Source organism: Euleptes europaea, chromosome 3 (assembly GCF_029931775.1).
Source record: "Euleptes europaea isolate rEulEur1 chromosome 3, rEulEur1.hap1, whole genome shotgun sequence".
NCBI classification, from domain to species: domain Eukaryota; kingdom Metazoa; phylum Chordata; class Lepidosauria; order Squamata; family Sphaerodactylidae; genus Euleptes; species Euleptes europaea.
This window is the reverse complement of record NC_079314.1, coordinates 114,977,120-114,990,646: the sequence shown is the minus strand read 5'-3', so window position 1 is coordinate 114,990,646 and position 13,527 is coordinate 114,977,120. Positions and strand designations below refer to the sequence as shown.

Here is a 13,527-nt window from a genome sequence, read left to right as displayed (position 1 = left end):
TCATCTTGTTTGTGGGCTTCCTGGAGGCCCCTGGTTGGCCACTGTGTGAACAGACTGCTGGTCTTGATGGGCCTTGGTCTGATCCAGCAGGGCCTTTCTTATGTCCTTATGTTAACTGTTTTTGCGGGGACCACCAAGCAGACTTCCAAAGAGTTGGAGAGAATCTTTCAGCGCTGCTAAAAGTACATACAAAAAGCTGTGTTGCTTTAGTAGTTAGAAAGCCATTCAAGATGCCTTCTCCGTAGCTGGAAGAAAAACAGTGTCACGCACATCAGTCTCTGCAGCAAGGGTACATTGAATTAGGAGGTTAAAATAATACAGGAAACTGGAAGCTTTCAGAAGAAATCCCTAAGCCTGTAAATGAAAACTCCCCTCCCCCAATTTTCTTGATCTAAGCTAGTAGATCCCCTAAAGCCCCTCAACCCTGAATGCAGAGGGAGCAAAGCATAGAATAGTGGTTCCCAAAGTGGATAATACCACCCCCTGGGGGGCAGTGGGATTACCTAGGGGCAGCACTAAGAGGCAGGGGGTGCTAGAGTTGGGCCCCTTCAACAGTGTTATTAGAAAGAATAGGGGGCACTGGGGTTGAGTTTGTGGAACCAAGGGGGCGGTGCTCCCAAAGGTTTGGGAACCACTGGCATAGAACATAAGAACATATGAAAGCCATGCTGGATCCGACCAAGGTCCATCAAGTCCAGCAGTCCTTTCACACAGTGGCCAGGTGCCTCCAGGAAGCCCCCAAACAAGTCAACTGCAGCAGCATTGTCCTGCCTGTGTTCCACAGCACCTAATAGAACATGCATGCTCCTCTGATCCTGGAGAGGATAGGTATGACTCATGACTAGCATCCATTTTTACTAGTAGCCATGGATAGCCCTCTCCTCCATGAACATGTCCCCTCCCCTCTTAAAGCCTTCCAAGTTGGCAGCCATCACCACATCCTGGGGCAGGGAGTTCCACAATTTAACTATGCACTGTGTACTTCCTTTGTTTTGAATCTCTCACCCTCTAGCTTCAGCAGATGACCCCACATTCTGGTGTGATGAGAGAGGCAAAAAGGTCTCATGCTGTGATTCTCCACGTCGCAGGAAAAGAGCTCATTCTCTCCCCCCCCCCCCCCCCGTTCCTTCAAGAGTGCAAGAAGTTCTCTGTAACCAAAATGATTAAAATGCTGGAGGAACAACTGACTTGTCAGGTCACGCAAATGAGACTTTCCGAATGCACTCCGAAGAAATAGATGCACTTTCCTCGTTTCCCTTCTTTGTGTGTGTTTGTGTGCATTTCCTCTCTCCCTCTCTCTCTTTTGGAGGGTCCTACATTTCTGTCCTTTTTAAAATGATAATGAGGAGAAGCTCACGCCAGCCAGGGAAGCGGGAATGCAAACAAGGCACCCCTATAGGCAGCCGAGTGCATTAATGTAAAATATGCCTAGACAACATAACTTGTCAGAGAGGATTATTTCTGTTCAGTGAATCTGCCGGGGCCCCTTTGCTCCGCCACTCGGCGTCTGGCGAGAGACAGAGAGGAGAAAGAGTAGCCATTAGCGAGTCGCTACTGTGGCATTGATGTTTGAGCGCACTTCTGAACCGGCTTTTGTTGCAAAGATCGGTGTAGGAAGCATGCGCTGTCCCAAATCCGCTGTTACCATGAGAAATGAAGAGCTTCTTTTAAGGTAGGTGGGACGCGTCCTTTGTTTTCATGGGTGCTTTCCCCAGATGCCAGGGCGGGCCCGTTGTGAACTGCGGATGCACTTGGTCCCCTTCTGCTGCCCTGATTTTTGTGGGGAAGGTTGGGGTTTTGATTGTATTGGTAATAATACGGATCCGGCTTTGTGTCGACGCCTTTTAGGAATCGCTAACCTCCAGTGGCACGTAACCAGAAATGGGTGAACCAGGCAGGAAGCGATTAAATTAAAAAAAAAAAAACTCCTCCCCAAAGCTTGTTCATGGGAGCTCTTATATCGCCTTCTTCATTATTATGCATTGGGCATGTACTAAGTGTGGGGAAAAAAGCAAACGGGAGACTCCATAGTAGAGCTGGAGAGCCGGTGCCCTAAATACTATTTTAATTTGCTCCTGGGTTATGTAAACAAGCAATTCCATGCCGAAGCTATATTTGACCACTGGACTTTTTGGGGTGGGCAGGAGGGGGAAAGTATGCATAATCGGGAGAAACACGGATCAATGTATTCTTAGCGCTCCAGGGTGCAGCGAAGAATCCGGCATTAACAGAAGCTTTTCAGAACGAGGGGCTGGGGAGGGAGGTCGCCAGAATTCGGCTCAAACTGGCACCCTAATCTTTTTTGGGAGAGAAAAAAAATGTAGCCTTTTGTCTATTTCCTAGCAGCCATTCTAGTGTGTGAATACATCTTTTGGGCCAGCAATGGGACGATAGAACAATGGAGCTGTCAGGCTAGCTTCAGAAATGTCAGGGCTGTAGTAGTAGTTGTATGTGTTTTTGTTTTAAAAAAATGTCCAACCCATTTAATTACCTCTGATCTTCTTCATCTGGACGGGGATACGAAGCAAACTTCTGTTGTTTTTTTATCTCTTTCAAAAATTCAGTAGCCGCTATTTTAAGTTGGGGAGGGGTGGCTAGGAAGGGTTAACGGACCATTTTGCCTATCAGAAACAAACTTATAGCTCTGTCCGCCATACTTCCTTTTTATCGGGACAATGACCAAATTTCGAAGGCTTACAATGCCGCATTTCAGTTTGCCGAGGGTCTTGTTGGTAACTACCTCTGCTGTAATCTTAGTTTGGATCATGTCAACTTCCTCTTTTGCTTGGCAAAAACATTTGCTCAATTTCGATCTGGGGCATTTTTTTTAAGCTGCTTTTAACAGATGTCAGGATGTTTGAGGGGTGTACCTGTGCCTAAATGATTTTAGAAAACGTAACAAGAGAGAGAATATCCCACTTACCTCGGTAGAAAGACCTTGCCTGGAGTTATAACACTGAGGACCCCTCAGCAGTTATTCAAGAGTCTTGCAAAACACAGTTGCGAAAAGAGCCATCAGATTGTCCAAGCATTTCAAAACACTGGAATTCTTTCTCGTTTCTGTTTTATGGGACTGGGTGTGCTCTAATAACTCCAAAGGATAGTTTTGTGTACGTGAGTCATGCCAAATTGTGTTTTTTTTTTAAAGTTAGCTGATTCAATAACAGTTGTAAGCATTGGTTCTTGACAAGTTTCTTTCAGGCATTGGGTTGCGTTTGCTGAAGGGTGATCTGTGTTTGAATTTAGGTCGAATCGTCATGTGTCTATCCATGCATTGGAGGGCCGGGGATGATGATGTGGGTACATACGCTGAGATGGTTCTGAAACAACGTTGCTGAGCCTTGTGCGCACATGTTCGAGTGAGAGAATCGGTGCTGTCGATTTCAGTGGGAGGGAGTCTGTGGCCAGAATCGCAGACCAAGATCACAAGGGGGGGGGCGGAGGGGGGGAATCGGTCCTTTCAGGAGCCCTGAAAATATGGGTGTCACAGTTCTGCGAAGTAGCCTTTGAAGGTGTGTGTTTATCTGACAAATGGGCTTTTAAAAAACTACGGGAGATGAACTCTTAGGCTTCTGAAGCAGAAGATGGATACTGTTGCTCTGGGAGTTGCTAATATAAAGAAAATAAGCTTTAAGACGCCAGAGTTAGGAATCAGTGTCTCCAACACAGCTAAAGATGGCTTTGACTAAAGTCATGCTAAAGTCACTGGGAAAACGGTGTCATAACTAAACCTCAATGGAAAGTAGCCCTGACTAACTTTTATCCGGGTTTGAGCCATCATGGTCATTTTGAAATTTACCTAAGAGAGTGGTAACTGGGCAGCATCTGTCATCCTCCCAGTTGTTGCCCTTCCATTGGTGTTTTAATTTCCCATTAATTTCCCCCCTACCTGGGCAAGTGCCGGAAAGTTCTCTTCTCTCCTGAACCTTCAGCGCGGCCTGCTTTTAATATCGACTTTCCCTTTCTTTATTGAGAGCCTGTATCCCAGCTGCTGTTTTCATGTTCCCTTGTGACTCTCTGGGGAGGAAGCATGGGAATACCTCTCTTCAGAGTACATGTGAGCACAAGTTAACGAAGGGATGGTTTCTTAACCGTGAGGCCAGCGGGCCACAACTACCAGCTGTCAAAGTCTCGGTGAGCCTGTTGCCGAGAACTGAACGTTCTGTAAACTTGTGCCTGACGGGCGAATTTCTGCCGAGCAGCCCTGATGCTCAGTTCTGTATGTGTGCTTGCATGCATGTGGTGAAGCATGGGGGGTGGAGTGTTGCGCTCGGTGTGTGCACTGTGTACACTGAGCATTTGGATTGTACCCTGACAACATGGTAGGATTGTTTTCCACAGAGCAAAATGTTTGCGCATCTCGCTCTGTCAAGAGATGCTTAGTTTATCACGGGTTCTGGGAACTTTCATTTTAGAATGCCAAGTTTTACCCTGTCCATTTTTCATGGGTGTACAAGCATATCTCAGAGATCCTGCGGGTTCGGTTCCAGTATTCGTGATAAAGCGAATATTGCAATAAAGTGAGTCACATGGTTTTTTTTGGTTGCCCAAGGTATATAAAAGTTAGGTTTATGCTATACTGTAGTATGTTAACTGTGCAATAACATTATGTCTAAAAAATGTACTGTAATAATAATGAAAAAGTTTTGAAATATTGCGAGAATTACTAAAATGTGACCCAGAGGCACGAAGTGAGCACGTACTGTTGGGAAAATGGCGCTGATAGACTTGATCGAAAGCGCAATATCAGCAGAGCGCAATAAAGCAATGTGCAATAAAATGAGGTGGGCCTGTAGTATAAAAAAAATGAATGTTGAGACTTTTCATATTAAAAGGAAAAATCCTTCATGATATGATCCTGAATGGTCTTTCAATTTTTAGAAGCTGTCTCTCACTTAATTACAAACATTTCCTCGATATGAAGCAGTTCTAAATGCGTGCTAAGCTTTACGAGGTAATTTCGTTTTCGACTAAAGCATAAATTGATCAGTTGGATAATAGTCAACGGAAGCCATCAGCCAGGCTTACAGATGTGGGTTTTAAATCAAGCGTTAATCAGAGCTGTTCGCTGCTTTCAGTAGCGATCATATTATTTCAAACCTATGTGCATATGTTGATCAAGCTAATGAGAACAATCTCAGGTTATCTCCACAGGCCCTGTTAGTTTTCTGACTGATGTCAGTCTGCGTTAATGGTACTTAGGCAAGACAAATTCAGAAAGGCATAGATTTTGTTTCTCCTTATTTCCTTGTTGAGAGGGAAAGTGTTGGTTTTATTGAGCACTATTAGAATCCAATACATGGAAGAGAGATTGGACAGAGTAATTTTTTTCTTCCTGAGCTCCTTTTTTCTTCCTGTTGCCTGCTGCTGCTCCAAGCGATGGCAGGAGAAAAAATTAAAAACTGGCTGCAGTGCATGCCCCGTTACAACACTTTGTGGGGAACCCTGGAAGTGATGGCAGGTAGCTCTAGGAATCGCTAGAAACTCTTTGGTTTTACTTCCAGGAAAACCCGGAACTGTCATTATTACACCAATGATGCCCAGTCCACCATGTCCTTGCCCCCAACCCTCCCACCAGTTGCCAGGCCAGTATTGTGATGGTATTAGGCTCTGGTATTATGATCGAGTTGGCCTAGTTACCTAGGGAGGTGGTGAGCTCCCCCGCACTGGTAGTCTTTAAGCAGAGGTTGGACAAACACTTGACAGGGATGCTCTAGACAAAAACTCTCTTGATTTAATTTCTCCGTCTAGACATCGGGAATAATTTTCTAACAGTTAGAGAGATTCCTCAGTGGAGCAGACTTCCTCAGGAGGTGGTAAGCTCTCCTACCCTGGAGGTTTTTAAGAAGAGGTTAGATGGCCATCTGTCAGCAATGCTGATTCTATGACAGGCAGATCATGAGAGGGAGGGCATCTTGGCCATCTTCTGGGCATGGAGTAGGGGTCACTGGAGGGGGAGGTAGTTTTGAATTTCCTGCATTGTGCAGGGGGTTGGACTAGAGGACCTTGGTGGTCCCTTCCAACTCTATGATTCCATAGTTCTAGGATTCTCTAGGCTGATCCTGCGTTAAGCAGGGGGTTGGACTAGATGGCCTGTATGGCCCCTTACAACTCTATGGTTCTATGATTCTATCTCCACAGTATTTTGTCATGAAAACGCTTTTTATATGGTTCCCTATTCAAAGTTGAAACCAGCCAGCTATTGCACATCTTGTCTGATCTAGCTGACGCTCACTACAATCCCCTGTTCAAAGCACATTCCTGGATAGCTATTGTGCATCCTGCTGGCCTTCTTCTTATCAGTCCACCATCCCAGCTATCGAGCCGGCTGGCTATTGAATGGTGTTCTGTTTTTAACCGAGTGCCGCTTTCTTCCCCATAGTCCTGCAAAGACTACCTGAACCTCCACTGAGAGCCAGCATGGTATAGTGGTTAAGAACAGTGGTTTGGAGCGGTGGACTCTAATCTGGAGAACCAGCATGCACCGGGTCATTCCTGACCCATGGGGTGATGTCACATCCCGACATTTCCGAGGCAGACTTTGTTTGCGGGGTGGTTTGCCAGTGCCTTCCCCAGTCATCTTTCCTTTACCCCCAGAAAGCTGGGTATTCATTTTACTGACCTTGGAAGGATGGAAGGCTGAGTCGACCTTGAGTTGGCTACCTGCAACCGACTTCCATCAGGATCAAACTCAGGCCGTGTCAATCTGCAACATAAGCACAATAATAATGCTGACCAACCTTATATGGCTGTTGTCAAGATTACTGCTGTTTAAAAAAGTGCTCTGAACACTGAAACTCTTATATAAATGCTAAGTATTGCTATTATGTCTCCTTTCTTTGAGCTGCTGCTCAGCCTTGACGTAGTTTCTCTAACAACGTAAGGCTGTAATGAGTTCAGGCACCATTATCTTGTGGTACAACTATGTATAAACAGTCCCAGAATTGAAACAAGACTACTATTCCTTTATCTGTGCTCCCAAGATAGCCTTCCGATTCTTTCTCTCTCACACACATGGCCCTTCTTGGGAACAAACAGTGGCTGTAAAATGATTGTGCATTTTACACAAACTCGCTGCTGAAATGCCAAGCTCTCACGCTTGGGAACACTTTGTTTTGTGTTGGCCATAGGTCATTCATAGGGTTGCCACCCTCCAGGTAATAGCTGGAGATCTCCTGCTTTTATAACTGATCTCCAGCCAATAGAGATCAGTTCCCCTGGAGAAAATGGCCGCTTTGGCCATTGGACTCTATGGCATTGAAGTCCCTCCCCTCCCCAAACCCCGCCATCCTCAGGCTCCGCCTCAAAAACCTCCTGCCAGTGGTGAAGACGGACCTGGCAACCCTACCTCCAAACCTCCAGGGATTTCCCTGCTCAGAGCTGGCAACCCAAGGGAGGGACCTCAGCCATACATACTGCTGTAGAGTTAGGGTTGCCAACCTCCAGGTACTAGCTGGAGACCTCCTGCTATTACAACTGATCTCCAGCCGATAGAGATCAGTTCACCTGGAGAAAATGGCCGCTTTGGCCATTGGACTCTATGGCATTGAAGTCCCTCCCCTAACCCCACCCTCAGGCTCTGCCCCCAAAACCTCCCGCCGGTGGTGAAGAGGGACCTGGCAACCCTACACAGAGTCCACCCTCCAAAGCAGCCATTCTCTTCAGGGGGACTGGAGATAAGTTGTAATTCCAGGAGATATTCAGCCCTCACCTAGAGGCTGGCAAACCTATTCGACACAGTGGCCATAGACAGCTGAACTTAAGCTCTCTCGGATCAATACAGTAGGGCTCTCAACCCTCTTCATTCTCTGCTGTTGACCTTATCTATCATATACATTAATCCATTACAGTGTAACACACAAGAGATGCTTAGATTCTCATGACGAAATGGCTGTTTGTTTATTTATTTGATTTATATCTCTTCCCGACCAAGGCCGGACTCGGGGCGGCTCACATCCCAACGGACAATCGCATTCCGTTTAAAACAATAACATAATAATATGTAGCATTAAAACATTGGTAAACAAACCCTAAAAATTACTCATTGCACAATCCATGACGCCACTCATACGTAGAGATATCCATCTAGTTAGGAGGGGAAGGCGGGGTGGGCTCAAGTAACCCAATATGGAACAAAATACTGCCATAGAATCATAGAGTTGGAAAGATCCACCAGGGTTATCTAGTCCAACCCCTTGCACAATGCAGGAAATTCCCAACTGCCTTCCCCCCCACACCCCCAGCGACTCCTACTCCATGCCCAGAAGATGCCCAAGGTGCCCTCCCTCTCATGATCTGCCTAAGGTCACAGAATCAGCATTGCTGACAGATGGCCATCTAGCCTCTGCTTAAAAACCTCCAGGGAAGGAGAGCTCACCACCTCCCGAGGAAGCCTGTTCCACTGAGGAACCGCTCTAACTGTTAGAAAATCCTTCCTAATGTCTAGACGGAAACGCTTTGGATTTAATGTCAACCCGTTGGTTCTGGTCCAACCAATGGTATTGGACTGGTCGTATTTCTGTAACTGGGTAGTTACTGTGTGTGTGTAAAGCGCCGTCAAGTCGCAGCCGACTTATGGCGACCCCTTTTGGGGTTTTCATGGCAAGAGACTAACAGAGGTGGTTTGCCAGTGCCTTCCTCTGCACAGCAACCCTGGTCTTCTTTGGGGGTCTCCCATCCAAATACTAACCAGGGATGACCCTGCTTAGCTTCTGAGATCTGACGAGATCAGGCTAGCCTGGGCCATCCAGGTCAGGGCGGGTAGTTACTACTGGGTAGTATTTCTTTAACAACTGTAAAAGTTATCTTTCCCATTTGCTTTGCAGGTTGCCCTCTCCGGGTTGCATCGACAGGCATTCCCCCCCCCCCCCACGATCAAAACATGGACTAGAAAAACCTGTCCAGCAATTAGAATGCAACCGGTCCCCTCCCCCCATTTCCTGTTTCGTCAAATTGCAACATATCAAATTGCGCATCAGACCTTGGGGGCTGCGTGACTCCCCCTCCCCCCCATAAAAAAAAGAAACAGCCGAATTAATATTCATACGTGGGTCTTCTACTTCCAAGCATAACTTGCACTTGGCTACTTAAGAAGTCATTCAGGAGTGAATCAATAGTAATTACTGTAATCAGGAGGGCTAATTAGCTGACGACGACGCAGATGGAAAGTTCATTGCTTTACAGCCCCGAAAACACCTAAGTTGATGAAGCCTGCAGGCAAAGGGAGGGGGGGCGCTAATGGAGAGGTTTTGCTTTTGATCTGCTGAATGAAGGACCTGCTCTTCAAAGTGAGGAGTCGCGGTCTGGAGATGTGTCTCCATACTCATAATGCTGTATACACATGATTGATTGGTTGATTGATTGATTGGTTGATTGATTGATATTTCTATCCTGCCCTCAATCCCTGGCCAAGGCCGGGTTCAGGGCGGGTAACAACAGTCAATTGCGATAATACAATAAAATCACAATTGAACCATTAAAGCTCTTAAAACATCCAATAAGTTAATGTGAGAACATGAGAAAGGCCATGCTGGATCATAATAAGGCCCATCAAGTCCAGCAGTCTGTTCACACAGTGGCCAACCAGGAAGCCCGAAAGCAAGATAACAGCAGCAACACCATCCTGCCTGCGTTCCACAGCACCTAATAGAATAGGCACGCTCCTCTGATCCTGGAGAGAACATAAGAACATAAGGAAAGCCATGCTGGATCAGACCAAGGACCATCAAGTCCAGCATTCTGTTCACACAGTGGCCAACCAGGTGCCTCCAGGAAGCCCACAAACAAGACAACTGCAGTAGCATTGTCCTGCCTGTGTTCCACAGCACCTAATATATCTGGCATGCTCCTCTGATCCTGGAGAGAATAGGTATGCATCATGACTAGAATCCATTTTTACTAGTAGCCATGGATAGCCCTCTCCTCCATGAACATGTCCACTCCCCTCTTAAAGCCTTCCAAGTTGGCAGCCATCACCACATCCTGGGGTGAAAGGAGTTCCACAATTGAACTATGCGTTGTGTGAAGAAATACTTCCTTTTGTCTGTTTTGAATCTCTCACCCTCCAGCTTCAGCAGATGACCCCTTTTTCTAGTATTATGACAGAGGGAGAAAAGCCTCTACCTGTCCACTCTCTCTATACCATGCATGATTTTATAGACCTCTATCATGTCTCTTTTTAACCGCCTTCTTAACCATTAAACTCTTAAAATATACAGTAATATTAATATAGCAGATGGCACACAATTAATGTTGCCAACCTTCCACTGTGCCCAGGCTTCACCCCCAAATCTCCACTAAGTGCTTAGCCCAGAGTCCTGCTTTGTATGGTGGACTGTATGGCATTGTACCCTAAGTCCCCTCTCCTCCCCAAACCATGCCCTAGGGTTGCCAACTTCCAGGTACTAGCTGGCGATCTCCTGCTATTGCAACGAATCTCCAGCCGTCTCCGGAGTGGCTGGATGGATTGGCAGGCATATATCACCCACCTGGTAACCCTAGAATTCCACCAGGACAGGGCTAGTTATAACTACCAATGACCCCAGTCATGTATTCGACAAATTAGTGGTTATAGAAAGGTACGACCTATAGCGATTGCTTGCTTTCATGGTTCAGCTACCTGGAAAGTGATATTACTTAAGCTGGATTGCTATTTTGTATTTCAGTGAAGGGTGAGAGCACGTTTAGCGTGCACTCCCCTCTCTGTGTTAGGGTTGCCAACCACCAAAGTGGGCCTATAGATCTCCAGGAATTACAGTTGAAGAAGAAGAAGAAGAGTTGTTTTTTACATGCCAACTTTCTCTACCACTTAAGAGAGACTCAAACCCCCTTACAATCACCTTCCCTTCTCCTCTCCACAATAGACACCCTGTGAGGTAGGTGAGGCTGAGAGAGCTGTGACTAGCCCAAGGTCGCCCAGCTGGCTTCGTGTGTAGGAGCAGGGAAACAAATCCAGTTCACCAGATTAGCCTCCGCCGCTCATGTGGAGGAGCGGGGAATCAAACCCGGTTCTCCAGATTAGAGACCACCGCTTCAAACCACCGCTCTTAACCACTACACCCCCACCCCCACCACCACACAGTTGATCCCCAGACAACAGAAATCAGTTTCCCTGGAGAAAATGTCTGCTTTGGAGGGTTGATCCTACATCATTATACCCAGCTGAGGTCCCTCCCCTCCCCAAACCCTGCCCTCCCCAGACTCTGCCCCCAAATCTCCATGAATTGCCCAATCTGGAGCTGGCAACCCTTCTCTGCGTATTTTTGTATGGTAGAGGCTAATGGAAAGTTTTAATGGCCTGTTCTTGGATATATTCAAGATTTAGACCTAGTCATCTCTATGGAGATAAAGTTACATCTGAGCTACGCCTCTTCAGATAGCAGGTGGCTCTCACAGTCTGAATGCTTCTCCATAAAGAAGAGTAGGTACCTTCCATATACCGAACTGGATGGTAGTACAAGAGCGACCCTGCCCTCTTCCTGACATGCTAGTTTTCTACGTCCAGGGATTTTTTTGTACACAGAATCATTCAGTTATGTGAGCCACAACTTGAACATGAAGTTGTCTAGCCACAGGTCTACCACTACAGTGGAAATTGATCAGAATCCCCCCCAGGGTTGCCAACTTCCAGGGGGTGGCTGGAGATCTCCTGTTATTACAACTGATCTCCAGCTGATAGAGATCAGTTCGTCTGGAGAAAATGGCCACTTTGGCAATGGGACTCTATGGCATTGAAGTCCCTCCCCTCCCCAAACCCCGCCCTCCTCAGGCTCCGCTCCAAAATATCCAGGTATTTCCCAACCTGGAGCTGGCAACCCTAGTCAGTAATAAAGCTTGAGATAGCATTGGGGCAATTGAGTGTACGCCCACCCTCACAATTTGGGATGGGGGGTTGGGGAGGCCTAGGGTTGCCAACCTCCAGGTACCAGCTCGAGATCTCCTGCTATTACCACTGATCTCCAGCCAATAGAGTTCAGTTCACCTGGAGAAAACAGACGCTTTGGCAATTGGACTCTATGGCATTGAAGTCCCGCCCCTCCCCAAACCCCACCCTCCTCAGGCTCCACCCACCAAAATCTCCAGGTATTTCCAAACCCGGAGCGTCCAACCCTACCCCCCAAAGTGTATATTATTTTATTTATTTAGGGTATCCTGAGAGTTTGTGAGGAGGCATAGAATAATAGTAAAGACAATGAAACGCCCCCCCCCCAAAATAATGAGCAGCAATAATAATAATTGTATAAAATTATAAAACGAACTCAGGACAGCATCAAAATCAAAACCAGTTCAACATAATGGAAAACACCACCTCGAGGCTTAAAAGGGGGGGGGGGGCTCTGAGCGAGCCCCACCAAAAACCATAAAACTTTCACGCAACTATGAAAATTAACTATAATACTGGAATAAAATGACAATGAACAAGAAAGGGAGCCAGGAGAAAAAACTCAGTGAAAAGAATGTTATCATTTCTTTTTTATATATATACCTCACAAAATCTAGAGGTGTAGGTTCTTTTGAGGTGAAATTCTATGTATAAAGGGAATTCCCTCCTTAAATGGCACCCTGGGTCCCTAGTAGGGTTGCCAGGTCCGGGTTGGGAATTTCCTGGAGATTTTGGGGGGTGGAGCCTGGGGAGGGGAGGGTTTGGGGAGAGGAGGCACCTCAGCAAAGTATAACGCGATAGAGTCCACTCGTCAAAGCAGCCTTTTCCCCGGGGAAAGGATCCCTTTAGTCTAGAGATCAGTGGTAATTCCAGGAGATCTCCAGCCACCACCTGGAGGGTATAACAATCGAACAAATTCTCGAGTGCTAAGCATATAGTTTAACAATCACAATAGCTAGCACTACTGGCAAGAAAACACACAAATAGTATGCCAAGTGAATATATTCCAAACTAGTAACAACAAAAGCATTCCAATAGTTGTCACAAAAATGTGCAAAGTACAGTTTTTTTTTCACAGCAGGTGTAATTATATAAAATATCAATCAAGTATAAATGTGAGGTATCAATTTGATGTCAATCAAGTGCAAAGTTCATAGTTGCCGATATAATGGGCCTCCGGTAAGTTGTCCCATTTCGCAGCAGCTTCTTCATTAAAGGCAATTCTATGATCATAGTTCATGGAACGTATGTTCTGAAAGACACATATATGTATAACATTTACCCAGTTGGTTATGACAAATTAGCAGCTAGCAAATAACTTGCACCTAATACAGAATCTTATTGTAAAACATTACAACTCACTCTTAGCATGTATTACGTACAAAAGAAATTAAATTGCTCCAAAAAGCAACAAACATACCCACACATGGATGTATAACCTCCTGTATTAGTGGATGGCTTGCTGAGTCACCTAACTTGATGCGACTCCACCCCTATTTAAACGATGTTGTAAGGAGGGTGGCAACTCTAGTTCGGTGGGAGGAACACCTGAAGGGGTGCCCTGCATTTCAAAAGCACATGCATTAGGGTATCAGTGACGCTTTGACTGAAAGCGGCCCCTGAGAGGTGACATTGGGTGACGCTGA

At 46.1% G+C, this 13,527-nt stretch overlaps 1 protein-coding gene across 13 annotated transcripts in view; it reads left to right on the top strand.

The window, feature by feature from the left end:
• The first annotated feature begins 1,529 nt into the window (after window positions 1-1,529).
• The window catches only part of CELF2 (CUGBP Elav-like family member 2), a 393,828-nt gene continuing 381,830 nt past the window's right edge, over window positions 1,530-13,527 (top strand). For all 13 annotated transcript variants that reach the window (XM_056847601.1, XM_056847613.1, XM_056847611.1 and 10 more), the window contains exon 1: window positions 1,530-1,672. In XM_056847601.1, coding sequence (XP_056703579.1) covers window positions 1,566-1,672 — 107 coding nt within the window. In that variant the 5' untranslated portion in view covers window positions 1,530-1,565. The remainder of the gene's footprint in view (window positions 1,673-13,527) is intronic.